The sequence below is a fragment of the Dromaius novaehollandiae genome, chromosome 5 (assembly GCF_036370855.1).
Source record: "Dromaius novaehollandiae isolate bDroNov1 chromosome 5, bDroNov1.hap1, whole genome shotgun sequence".
Taxonomy (NCBI): domain Eukaryota; kingdom Metazoa; phylum Chordata; class Aves; order Casuariiformes; family Dromaiidae; genus Dromaius; species Dromaius novaehollandiae.
This window is the reverse complement of record NC_088102.1, coordinates 76,792,397-76,804,702: the sequence shown is the minus strand read 5'-3', so window position 1 is coordinate 76,804,702 and position 12,306 is coordinate 76,792,397. Positions and strand designations below refer to the sequence as shown.

Here is a 12,306-nt window from a genome sequence, read left to right as displayed (position 1 = left end):
CCGCTGCCCCCCTGCCACTGAGACGCTGGGCAGTTCCCACTCCCGCTGGAGTGAGCGGCTTTCGCACAAAGCGTTGCCTGGCAGTGCTGGCCCAGCCGGAGGTGTCACCGCTACCTCCTCGCAAGCTTTCCTGGCGTCCCAGGCCGGCGCACGGGGCCTCTGCCCACTTGGCCGTGGAGGCAGCGTCCTTGGTTCTGCACTGGCCACACGGTGTGGCATTGGCGGCTCGCTCTGTGGACGCCTGAGGCTTTCGCGGGCTGCCCCAGCTGGGCTGGCAGACCCGGGCTGTGGAGACAGTCTCTCTCTGACGAGCCTGGTGCCACCCGTCGCTGGTTGCCACGTCACTGTCCCAGCCTGCACGTTCCTCTGTGGAGCGGTTCGCGTGCTGCACTGGGGCCCCAGACACGCTGGCGAGTGCCAGTGGGAGGGGGCCACCGGTGGGTGCCATTCGGCCAGTGCTTCCGGTGGGTGCTGTTTGGGTGCCAGCCACTGGAGGGCTGCACAAGCCCGGCTTGGCGGCGCTGGCTTTTGGATGACACAGCTTGTTTGCAGCAGGGAAAAACCAGCTAGGGCTGCAGTGCCAGGCTGGGTGCAGAGGAGGAGGAGGAAGGAAAGCCCCAGGCAGCTGCGTGTCCTGCAGGGCAGAGCAAACTTGAAGCTGGGGCATGGGACACGGTCTGCCCTGCATGGTGTGTGCTGGAGTGTCTGTCTGGCATCCAACGGTGGGCAGGCATGTGGGTGTGTGTGCAGGGTGTGTGTGCACATCTGGGCATGCAGCAGGCGTGTGCAGCGTGCAGGTGTGTGCCCATGCGTGCACATGTTAGCGTGTGCAGCAGGCCTGTGCACGTGTGTGCAGGTGTGCTGCATGCAGGTGTGTGCCCATGCGTGCACACGTTTGGGTGTGCAGCAGCCGTGTGCATACATGTGAGGGTGTGCTCTGTGTGTGTACACACATGTGCAAACGTCTGGGCAGTGCATGTGCATGTGTGCACACGTGGGTGTGCAGTGGGACTGTGTGTGTGGGTGTGCAGTGTACTTGTGCACATGTGTGCACACATCTGGGTGTGCAGCACACTTGCACGTGTGTTTGCAGGCATGCAGCATGCGTATGCACACATGTGCACATGTCTGGGTGTGTGGTGGGCCTGTGCACGTGTGGGTGAGCGTGCAGCCTGTGTGCGCACACGTGTGCATATGTCTGGGTGTGCAGTGGGCCTGCGCACATGTGTGCGGGTGCACAGCATGTATGTGTACATGTGTGCACCTGTCTGGGTGTGCAGTGGGCCTCTGCATGTGTGTGTGGGTGTGCAGCATGTGTGTGCACCTGTCTGGGCATGCAGTGGGTCTGTGCACATGTGTGCGGGCATGCAGCATGCCTTTGCACACATGTGCACCCATCTGGGTGTGCAGCAGGCCTGTCCATGCGTGTTTGGGCGTGCAGCTTGTGTATGCACACGTGCGCATGTGTACACACCTGTCTGGGCATGCAGTGGGCCAGTGCATGCATGTGCAGGTGTGCAGCATGCTTATGCACATATGTGCACATCTGGGTGTGCAGTTGGCCTCTGCACATGTGTGCAGGTGCACAGCATGGGTGTGCACACATGTGCATATGTGCACACATGTCTGGGCATGCAGCAGGCCTGTGCAAGTGTGTGTGGACATGCATCATGCATGTGCATATGTGCGCACCTGTTGATGTGCAGTACTCCTGTGCATGCGTGTGCGGGCATGCAGTGTATGTGTGCACATGGGTGCACACGTCTGGGCATGCAGCGGGCCTATGCACACGCGTGCAGGCGTGCAGCGTACGTGTGCATCTGCGTGCACTTGTCGGGGTGTGCAGCGGGCCTGGGCCTGTGCCGGGCCGCCCCCACCGCAGCGCCGGGACCGGGGGGCAGGGCTACCTGCCGGAGCAGGGGGCGTGTCCCCGCCGCGGGGGGCGGGGCGAGGCCGCCCAGCGGCGGCTGCGGCGGCGGGGCGGGCCACGGCCGGGCGGGAAGCCCCGCCCCCGGCGCGGCGAGCCGCGCGGCCATTGGCGGCGGCGCGGCGTGGCGGGTTGCCGTGGCGACGGGCGGCGGCGGCTGCGGCGGCGGCGGGCGCCGAGCATGGGCAGCGGCGGGTCGGCGGGGCGGGCGGAGCGGCTGCCGTCGGGGGCGGCGGAGCAGCTGAGCGGCGGCGAGCAGTGCCTGGAGCTGAGCGGGCGGGCGCTGCGGCGGGTGCCGGCGGCCGTGTGCGCCCTGCGCGGCCTGCAGAAGCTCTACATCAGCGGTGCGGGGCTGCGCGAGGTGCCGGCCGAGCTGGCGGCCCTGCGCCACCTCCGCACCCTGGCGCTGGACGGCAACGAGCTGCTGGAGGTGCCCGAGGCACTGTGCCGCCTGCCCCGCCTGGTCCACCTCTACCTGGGCCGCAACGGGCTGCAGGGGCTGCCGGCCGCCTTTGCCGAGCTGCAGAGCCTGCGCAGCCTCTGGCTGGAGGGCAACATCGTGGCCCGCTTCCCCCGCGCCCTGCTGCACCTGCCCGGCCTGCGGAGCCTGCAGCTGGGCGACAACCGCCTGGCTCGCCTGCCCGCTGCCCTGCCCCGCATGGCCGGCCTGCGTGGGCTCTGGCTCTACGGCAACCGCTTCGAGGCCTTCCCGGCGGCCCTGCTGTGCATGGCCCAGCTCCGTGTGCTCGACCTCGACCGCAACCGCATCGCCCGCTTCCCCGACCTGACCCCGCTGCGCGGACTGCGCCTGCTCTGCTATGACCGCAACCCGGCCCGCGCGCCGCCCCACACCGGCCCCACCGTCCGCCTCGTGGGCGACGGCGCCCATGAGCTCATGGAGGCCCGCTGCCAGAGCCTGCCAGAGGAGGAGGAGGAGGTGGAGGCTGCTGAGGCCCCACCGGCCCCCGGCTCCCTGCGGGGCCCGTGAGCTGCCGGCCGGGCCCGCTCAGAGGGGCTGCGGGGCCACGAAACGGTCCGGAGGCCGGCCTGGAGGTGCCCAGCCTCCGTGAGGGACCTCTGCTCCAGGCTGCAGGGTGAGTCAGGGAAAAGCAGAGCCATCCGCATTTGTTTCCGCTTGAACCCAGGGCCTGAAGAGCAGCCAGGTTTGAGGATAAAACCTTTTCTCGTGCCCCCATCGCGTCACCGGACTTGGAGAGAAATCGCCCCCGAGCTGCTCCTTGCAGCTCCCAGGCTGCAGAAGCGCCGATGGACAGCCCGGTGTGTGTGTGCTGGCCGGCCCCGAGCCTAGGAAGGGCTTGCCCACAGCCTCGCCGTCCCCCTCCTTGAGTGAGGCGTGCACTGAATCCTCGCAATGGAAAGCAGGATGGTGAGGAAATGGCCTCGTGGCGGCAGGGCTGGGGCTGGCCGCTGCCTGCTGCGGTCAGGGCAGACGGTACAGGTTCCTGCCGCGTGCAGGCATGTCGGGGGTGCTGGCAGCAGCCAGCAAGGGGTGTGCGCAGTGCATCATCCATGCGTGTGTCTCGCTATATATATCTCTACCTGCTCGCGGAGCCCCGCGGGCAACGGTTTGTGTCTTCGCCGCAGCTGGGAGCATGCTGCTATCCCCATCTGCTCCTGCTGGCGGCAAACAGGAAGGGATGGGCTGCGGGGACTGGTGCTTGATGCAACGGGATTGCTGCAAAAGCCGGCACGATACTTTTCTCCTCTGCATTCAGAGATGCAAACAGGCTCGAGTGTAACGGTCACACCAGACGGGACGGGGGACCCGGAGCCAGAGGAGGACGCTACCCACAGTTTGCCCCCTCCGCAGGGTTTCACTCTGCTCCCCACGTTTGGAGTTTCTTTTACTTATTAAAGACCTATGCTCACTGAATTATTTACTAGTGCAACCTGAGCCTCCGCCATCCGTGCCAGTGACCCGGATTTCACGGCCAGCCTGCATGCCCCCTCTTCTTGCAGCGATGCTGGCTGCAAGCAGGTGCTCTCCGGCAAAGCGCTGGCCCTGGGACGCGGCCCCAGCCTCTGCCCTGCCGTGGAGCCGCTGCTTCGGGCCCGACAGCTGTGATTCGTGGCCAGATTTAATTTGAATGCAGCACTCGATATGAGAATTGCTGAGGCTGGGCTTCTCGGTACACCTGTTGGCTGAACTTGCAGGGAGGGAGGGCAGCCAGGAAGCATCACTGAGCTTCTGCCCCTCCAGCATGGCCACTGCACCCCCTTGTGTCCCCCGAGGCTGGAGAAGGCTGGATGTGCCTGCCACCATGCAGGACATCATCCTGCAGGGCTGGGGGACCCCAAGCCCTGCTCAGCGCCCCATGGTGCCCAGGACCAGCGCTTCCTTGGCCTGCACCTTCCCAAGGGCCCTTCCTCCCAGTGCCTGGCCCTGGGCTCTGCTTCACCCACTTAACGCTGAGCATGATTCCCCCCCCTCCCCCCTCCAGGCATGTAGATCCCTGCTCGGTGCTGGGGGGTGCACAGTGCTGGGGGGGGTGCTTGGTGCTGGGGGGGGTGCTTGGTGCTGGGGGGTGCTCTGTGCCAGGGGGTGCTTGGTGCTGGGGGTGCTCAGTGCTGGGGGGTGCTCAGGGCTGGGGGGTGCTTGGTGCTGGGGGGATGCTCAGTGCTAGGGGATGCTCGGTGTTGGGGGATGCTTGGTGCTGGGGGGGGGTGCTCAGCCTCCTGCAGGTGACACTGAGACCCACCTCCCCACCCTGGCCAGCCCCTGCTGTGGTCATGACGATCGGGGCCCCAGCGGCCAGGCCCCAAGGCACAGACGAGGCACACCAGGAGATGCTGACTGTCCTTTATTACTGAGAGCAGGGGCTGCCTCCAGAAAACGAGGGGCCCCGCTCCCCAAAAATTGGATTCTGCAAAGAAACCCCCCCCCCACCTCTGCAGTGTCCAGGCCGGTGACATGCTAGGCTTGCCCTCTGCCCTCCAGCGTCTCACAAGTGCCATGTGAGCGTGGCGGCTTTCTCTTTTTTTTTTTTTTTTAATTATTATAAAATATGTCAGGCCGCTGCATCTGCCACGTTGTGTAAGCAAACCCAGCAGAAACAAGGTGGCAGCCGACCCCTCGCTCCGGCCAGCCGCCGTCCACCGTTCAGCCCGGGGTTTTGTCTTTTTTCTTTTGTTGTTGTTGTTGTTTTTTCCTGTTTTTCCCGTGTTTTGTACACCAGTTGGATGTTACCATCACATGAAGAAGAGCGATACCTGAACAAGATACGGCTAAGATCTCTAGAGGTTAAAAATGAACACACAGCTCCTGGGAAGCTGGCTGTAGAAAAGAAACGCTTCCCAGAGGTACAGGGCACCACAGCGGGGGCCCCGGTGAGTGCGGGGGGCCAGGCTGGCTCCGGCTGGCGGGATGCGCTGCAGCACTGCAGTTTGGTGCATGAGCCTGGCACTGACTCCTGCCTGGCTGCCGGCCCCTGCCCTGGTGTCAGAAATCTCTTCTTTTTGGTTAAAAAAAAGAGAGAATATGCTAAAAATACCAGTGTCCCTAAAAGCGTTATTATTACTGTAGTAGCGGTATTATTACTTCTCTCCAGGTTGTCCGAAACTGTCTAAAGAGGGGCAGGAGGCATAGGGAAAAGGCGCCGTCGCCCTGCCCTGGTGAGGGCATGGACGGGACTCCAAAATGGCTGCTCCATTGCCACTTTTTTGGGATGGATGTGGGGGGATCTGGTGCAGCATCTCCCCACCAGTGATAAATGAACCCTGCCCAGCTGCTCCCAGGGCTGGGGGGGGGGGGGGGGGAACAGCGCGGCAGCGGCTGGAGGGTCCCTTAGCCCCGAAGAGAGCGATTGTGATGCTTGTAAAAACGTGCCTGTCACAAAGAGCGCTAGGTGCCCATACGTGGGCTAGAAAACACCGGACCACAGGGACGACATCGACAAGATAAAAGAAGACTGTTATGCTCTAAAAAAAAAAAAGAAAGAAAGAAAGAAAGAAAAGAAACGGGCTCATGACTGTACATGGCCTGCCCAGCACACTGCCCGAAAGCGGTGGTCCTCGCGGCGCCTGGGGGGCTTCCCCAGCCCCAGGAATTGCGGCCCGGCTCGGGCGCCCATGGCTTGCTCCAGGCTGCAGGATGCCCTGCGACTGGTGGCATGGCACGGCACGGCATGGCACGCAGTGCATGGCATGGCATGCATGGCATAGTATGGCACACCAGTGCTTCGGTGGGTGGGCAGGGAGCCGGTGCAGCAGGGTGCTCACTGCTGCTGGTGAGGCCCCCAGGAAGACTAGTGATGGGGGAGCCCCAGCCAGTGAGGGCTTGGCTCCCTCGGGGATGCGGCCAGCTTGGGGCTTACTCCAGGCAGCTGGGCAGAGGTGCCCATGGCCACCGCGGGGCCCTACCTGAGATTGCTGCTGAGGCCGTAGCACCCTTGTCTGCCATGCCTCCACCCTCGAGGCCGGGCGCTAAGGGGTGCCCAGCTGTGCCCACCCTGCCGAGGCCCCGTGGGGATGCTGGCGCTGGCCAGCATCCGCAGCCTCTGTCAGCAATACCCTGCTGGCCTAGTGCCGGTGGTGCAATGGACCATCACAGGGGAAACCAAAAGGCAGCAATGCCGCCCGCTGCTGATGAGGATGGGTCCGGGCACGTGCCACATCCAGTGCTGCTGGGGGCCTGCTGGACCTGCTCCACCACCAGCCAGCCCCCCCGCATGAGGGTCAGGAGGACCCCATGCCCATGGCAGGCAGTCACCGCTGACCCCACCAGTCCACACGGGGGGGCACTGGGGGGGGGGGTGACCCACCAGGAGGGGTGCCCAGCCTGGGGACTGGCAGCGTGGGGGCGAGGATGGGACATGGGCGGTGGGGCTTGAGCCGTCCCCTTCCTCCAAGAGCCCCCAGCGCTGGGCGCCCAGCACAGTGCCCCACGGGCAGGGGAGGCTCTGGGAGCCGGCCCTGGCTGGGCAAGGACAGGGCTGCCGCGGTCACGCTCTCCCTGAGCCCAAAGGGAGAAGTAAAGCAACAAACCCAACCGAGGGAAATAACTAAAGGAGCCCGCTTTGGCTAATGCACCACGGGCCATGGCTTCAGAGCCCTGCCAGGGGGGGAAGGGGGGGACGCAGGGTGGGGGGGGGGCACCTGCTGCCGCCATCCCCCCCGGGGGCAGGATGCGGGCTCCAGCTGCCCCGCTGAGATGATGCCGGCGGCTTGGCAGGGTTTTATGGAGCGGGACGGGGGCAGGGATGTGTCCCCTCTCATGCAGGGGGGGACCGCGGGGGCAGAGGGGCTCCGGGGAAGGGTGGGGAGCCGGAGGCTGGAAGCACTTGGAGAAGTCCGGCGCGGCGGGGACGGGGATGGGGGGGCATTGCTCCTTCTTGCACTGCATCCCCCAGCGCCGTGTCACTGCCGTCCTGGGCGCCTCCGGGCTCCCTCCGGCCGTGCCGGGAGCTCCGTGGGGCCGGGCAGTGCTGAGGCGCCGGCGCTTAGGCCTTCAGCTGGTGCCACTGTGCCACCGCCTGCCGCGGGCGGGCGATCATGTCCTTCCAGTGCTTCACCTCGCCGGGGCCGCTCTTCCACGACAGGTAGATCTGCAGCGGGGAAGGGGGGGAACACACAGCCCGTGGGACCCGCGCTGCCGGTGCCCCGCACCACTCCCACGGCCGCTCTCAGGGTCTGCTCGGCACTCTCACGGCTCAGCAGCCGTCCGTACACCTCAGCTGCCAGCGTTTACCTGGCCCCTCTCGCCCCCTTGATTTGCACCCAGCTGTTTTGCCCCTCTGCTCCCCACAGCAGCACCCTCTGCTTCGCCCCTCCTGTTGGCCCCTGCCCTGGCGTGGCAACCAAATTAGCCAAGAGGCGCAGCCGGCACGAGCCCCTTCATGCAGGGCAGGGCATTTTTATCCATCGATTTTCCATACGGCGATGCTGCAAATGCACGTGTCAACCTTCTCCACAGCCAAGACGTGTGTCACCGAGGCAGTGAAGGGAGCCCGTGGCTGCCACACCGGCTAAGGGGATTGCGCTGCCTGCTCTGAGCTTGCACGACACGGGCAATTAATCAGTCAGAAGTTATCAGCATGTTGCCTTCCCACTTGCTGCACTGGGCCATTCGTGGTGCCACTGTGACACTGCCTGTGGGGTCAGTGCAAAGCCAAGGCACCACAGCCGCTGTCCATCCGTCCTCAGGGCCACAGCATCGTGCTCGGCCTGGTGCTGGAAACGTCTGCTGGAGGTGGGGGCTGGGGCTGGCTCAGCCCTGCGGTTGCCCCCCAGCGACAGCCCCGCTGGAGCCGTGCCTGAGGCAGAGCCGGCACCTCTGCCACGCGCTTGCCTCGGCTGTGCCGAAACGCTCTGGCTGCCTCCTCCCGGGTTTAATTCGATGTACATGTTTGCTTTATTACAATGCTGCATTTGGGAATAATTGACTCTCTGCGGTGAGCAGTAATAACGGAGATTACTGCACTCGTTTATCATCGTTACCATAACGAGTGGAGAGCTGTATGGATTTAACGTAAATCAAATTGAGAGCGGATTAATTCCTCCGTTGTTATTGTTACTGGGACGCATCATGTAATCCCGTCACCGCTGAGAACGGAGGTGGCTCCTTTGCTGGGAGCCGTGGGGCCGAGACACGGTCTGGCATCGGCACCCGCGCCGCCCGGTTGCCCCGGCCACGGGTCCCTGCACGCCGGCTGCTGCAACCGCGAGGCTCTGCTGCCACCTCCTGGGAGCAGCGGGCTCGTGGGGAAGCCTGTCACCCCAACACGACAGGCCTGCAGCAACCAGCCCTGCGAGCACGACGCAAGCACCCAGGTCCCAGCGTGCCCACTGAGTAGCCCCGCGGGAACCATCTGGGACTTCGATTTTTGCCTCACTACAAATAGACTATCATTAGATTCAAGTTCACCCTGGAGCGGGTTGTGCTGTAGAGTGGTGCAAAGTGTGCCGCGGGGAGGCTGGGCGGAGGGAGGTGAGCGGCACCTCCCACATCATTTCCAGCCAGAACCTGAGGCACAAGAAGAGTGCAACACCAGCCCTGGATCCCGGCTGGGTTTTCTTTGGTCACGCTGTGTTGGGTGCACCACCAGCCCTCGTGTGCTGGGGCTGCTCTGGGATGTGCAGCCCTCTCAGACAGGTGTGTGGCCCCTTGCCGGGCTCTTGCTGCTGCCGGGAGATGGAGGGCCCAAAGTTTGCTGCCAGCTTGTGGCACTTCTCAGCTCATTTTTGCCAGCCAGCTGATGAACTGCTATTCGTGCTAACTAGCTCCACGGCCTGTCTCCACCAGGGTTTGAACTGGCCCTCATCTGGCCAGGAACAGCAGCTAACTCTCACTGGTGAGCTGGTCGGTGGCGTCAGCCTCACTTCTGATGAATGAATCCTCACTCCAGACACCACAGCTGATGATGGTGGTCCCAGAAGAGTTTCAGCCTGGGCCAGACATGGAAGGGAAAGTCCAACCATGAAAGGAACCCTATGGCCTCCATCTTCCTCTCTGGCTTGCCTTCTCCAGAGAGGTGGGATGGAAACAGAGCACAGTAGCAGGGACCCTAATGCCTGCCCAGGCTTGGGGCTGCTACCTGCAGCCTCAGTCCTTCACAGCAACCTTCCTCCAGAGCACCAACGTGGCAATTCTTGCTGCTTCCCTCTCGACTGAGGAACAATTGCTCCAGACTTCACCACGGAGTGAAAGCTCCTCTCTCAGCCAGATCCTGACTGCTGCCAAAATCCAACGCAGCTCCTAGGCTGGCACCTGGGTCCGAAATCCTGGAACGGTGGCCATGAGGAAGGTGGAGCAACACCTAGATTAGCAGGAGGTGTGCTTTAAATCCCCATCCAGACAACAAGTAGGGTGAGCACAGGGAAAGGCCATGCACGAATAGTTCTGGGAAGACACAGGAACTCTCTGCTGCCCTTTTTCTTCCTCTTGGCAGACACACTCCAGACCACACTGCCTCACTCAAGCAATGCTGAGCCCACAGAGACAGCACCAGTTTTATCCAACAGAGCTGCCTGCACTCTTCAGGTCAACGTGTGGTCTTGGATGTTCCCCAGATGCTGCTCCTTGGCAGGATACAAATTGTCTAGGGGCTTGGACTTCTATGCTCAGCTGACGGTGCCTGACATTGTCTCTCTGGACCTGTGGGATTTCTCTGCAGCCTCCAGGAGGACTGCAGTGTGCTGAACCCTGCTGTCCATGCAATCCCTGCTTGGATACCACATGGGTGAATGGCCAAACTAGTGCTGAGCGTGTCCAGGTGGAGAGAGTTTGAGAAAAAGATGCTTGGCACATTGGGTCACCATAGCTGTGGCATTGCACCGGGCTCAGACCTCCCGTCCCACCACATGCTGGTGGCACTGTGATGCCTGTGTCCATTGGCAATAGCAGGTCCAGCTGAGGGCCGCTGCCTCTGATCCTGGAGCACAGCAGAGGTGCATGGCCTGTGGTCATGGTGTGAATCTGCAGTGCTTTGGCAGACAAATGGTACGAGATGCGGGCACGCAGAGAAGGAACCAGGTGCCTGTGGCCTGAACCAGTGCTGCTTGGCAGGGGAGAGAGGGCTCTGCAGCCAGCAGCAGTGCTACCATAGACCTGTACTGTACGCGGTGTCTGCAGGGAGGGCAGCAGTCCTCCCTCTAGTTTGCACTAACAACCCTGTGGCAAATGACCATTATGTTTCAAAGCCCATTCCCTGCACCCCCCAATGAGGCAACTGGGGTGGCAGCCAGCTGCAGTCTCTCCTGCCTTCCTGGTGCCTTGTTTCCGTGGCAGCTGGGCCGTGAGCTCCTGCATCCCCGCCATAGCCCCCCGGACTATGCCCTCACCCCGCGTGCAGGAGGGCGAGCCCTGGCAGGACCCACCTTGCCGATGACGTCATTCCGGCTCAGCCTGTCCTTGTCCATGACAGTGATGACGATGGTCGTCTCACGCAGCCGCTCGGTGGGGATGTCGAAGACAAAGGACTCATTGAAGACAGGGTTCAGGCACCGCTTCATGACTACTGTCTTCTTCTTCTCTACCCGCTTGTCCTTGTACATCAGCCACACCTTCACATAGGGGTCTGGGGGGACAGCACACTGCTCTTAGGCCCTTAGCTAGGCCCTTCCTTGACTCCTGCAATGTGCAGGTGAGCAGGGCAGCATTCCTTCCCACCCAGGAGACTTCCTGGCAGTGATTGCCTGAACCAGCAGGACACTGGCCATGCCCAGAGACGGGGACTGGCGCTCGTACCTGATGTCCCCCCGATGTCCATGGCTTTGAGGTTCCGCGCTTTGATGATATTCACAACGATGGAGTTGGCAGAGGGGTTGTAGCACAGGGACAGGAGCAGCTCTCCCCGGCTTCCCTGTGAGATGGAGAGGCCATCAGGGCACAGCCCAGCACCTGCACGGCCTATTTGGGATACTTAAACCCTTTCTTTAATTTACAGATAAAAAGTGGTGATTGATTTGGGAAGAAAAACACAAGCTCCTCCTTAAAAGTCAATCCTTTTCCTTCAGTAAACAGCAATACTTTGTCCTGATAATAAGCAGATGACACAGGCAGGACAGCAAACACAAGGGGACAGCACGTAATTCCTTTCTGCCCCAGCATTTGTTTCTACAGAGTGAAGCCACCTGAGCTCAGGTGGATTTGCTCCCTCAGAGCTGCCTTTTGCAGGGGTTCCCACCAGCTGACAGCATGTCAGGCAGCTCAGCTCACCAGTGACCCTGGATCCTGGACTGGTGAGGCCTCCGGGGACTGGGGATCTGGCCAGAGCACTCCCACCTGGGAACCCCACAGGGCCACCCTCACCAGCACCCATCCCTGGTGTGGCCCAAAGGCCCGGCTCTGTTGGGATATTCTTTCCTCAAGGACCGTCCCCAAGGACAGTGGGGTAGGATGAGAGGCATAGCTAACTCCTGCCACGTTCTTGGCCTGGGAGGCCGCGGAGGACAAGCAAGGGCCTTACACTGCCGTCACTGCAGGGCTTCAAGTCTTTCCAGAAGGTCTGCATCTGGGTGAGGTCCACTTTGTTGAGGGGGATGGACACCTCCCCGATTGGGTCATTACGGCTGAAGCGATCATAGTCCAGGACCTGGAGGTACAGCACTCGCTGCACCACCTTCTCATAGGGGAAACCTGCACCAGAGATGGAGGCAGAGGAGATGAGGAGGGAACTTGCCAAGGGGCTAGAGAGCAAGCCTGGCCAAAATGAACAGCATATACATGTGCTGGTGCCAACAGGGCTGTCCAGCACCTTCCTGCCTTGCCTGTGCTGAGGGGGGAAATGCTGGCGTCTGACAGTGGATAAAGAACAGATCGTGGCCCTGGGCATTCATCATGCTTTGGAGGAGCTCCATGGCTTCAAGCCATTGCTGTAGCTCTTCGCAAGAGAGTAAGTCATCCATGTGCTTTCACAGGG

The 12,306-nt window shown here is 62.2% G+C and overlaps 2 protein-coding genes across 6 annotated transcripts in view; one reads left to right on the top strand and one right to left on the bottom strand.

Moving 5' to 3' along the window:
• Nucleotides 1–2,108: 2,108 nt before the first annotated feature.
• Nucleotides 2,109–3,961, top strand: LRRC10B (leucine rich repeat containing 10B). The gene has a single exon (XM_026109265.2). It carries the CDS (start codon nucleotides 2,109–2,111, stop codon nucleotides 2,913–2,915), a length of 807 nt encoding a protein of 268 aa, XP_025965050.2. The 3' UTR covers nucleotides 2,916–3,961.
• Nucleotides 3,962–4,734: 773 nt separating this feature from the next.
• The window catches only part of SYT7 (synaptotagmin 7), a 36,915-nt gene continuing 29,343 nt past the window's right edge, over nucleotides 4,735–12,306 (bottom strand). For 3 of the 5 annotated variants that reach the window (XM_064513383.1, XM_064513385.1, XM_064513386.1), the window contains 4 exons: nucleotides 11,854–12,023; nucleotides 11,133–11,247; nucleotides 10,763–10,962; nucleotides 8,761–9,702 (listed from right to left, as the gene is read on the bottom strand). In XM_064513383.1, coding sequence (XP_064369453.1) covers nucleotides 9,577–9,702; nucleotides 10,763–10,962; nucleotides 11,133–11,247; nucleotides 11,854–12,023 — 611 coding nt within the window. In that variant the 3' untranslated portion in view covers nucleotides 8,761–9,576. Of the gene's footprint in view, nucleotides 7,492–8,760; nucleotides 9,703–10,762; nucleotides 10,963–11,132; nucleotides 11,248–11,853; nucleotides 12,024–12,306 lie in introns of those variants that run through there. The other 2 variants (XM_064513384.1, XM_064513387.1) reach the window with 1 other exon arrangement.

What these genes read in the sequence shown, in the direction of transcription:
- LRRC10B (XM_026109265.2), top strand. Translation starts at nt 2,109, where the DNA reads ATGGGCAGCGGCGGGTCGGCGGGGCGGGCGGAGCGGCTGCCGTCGGGG.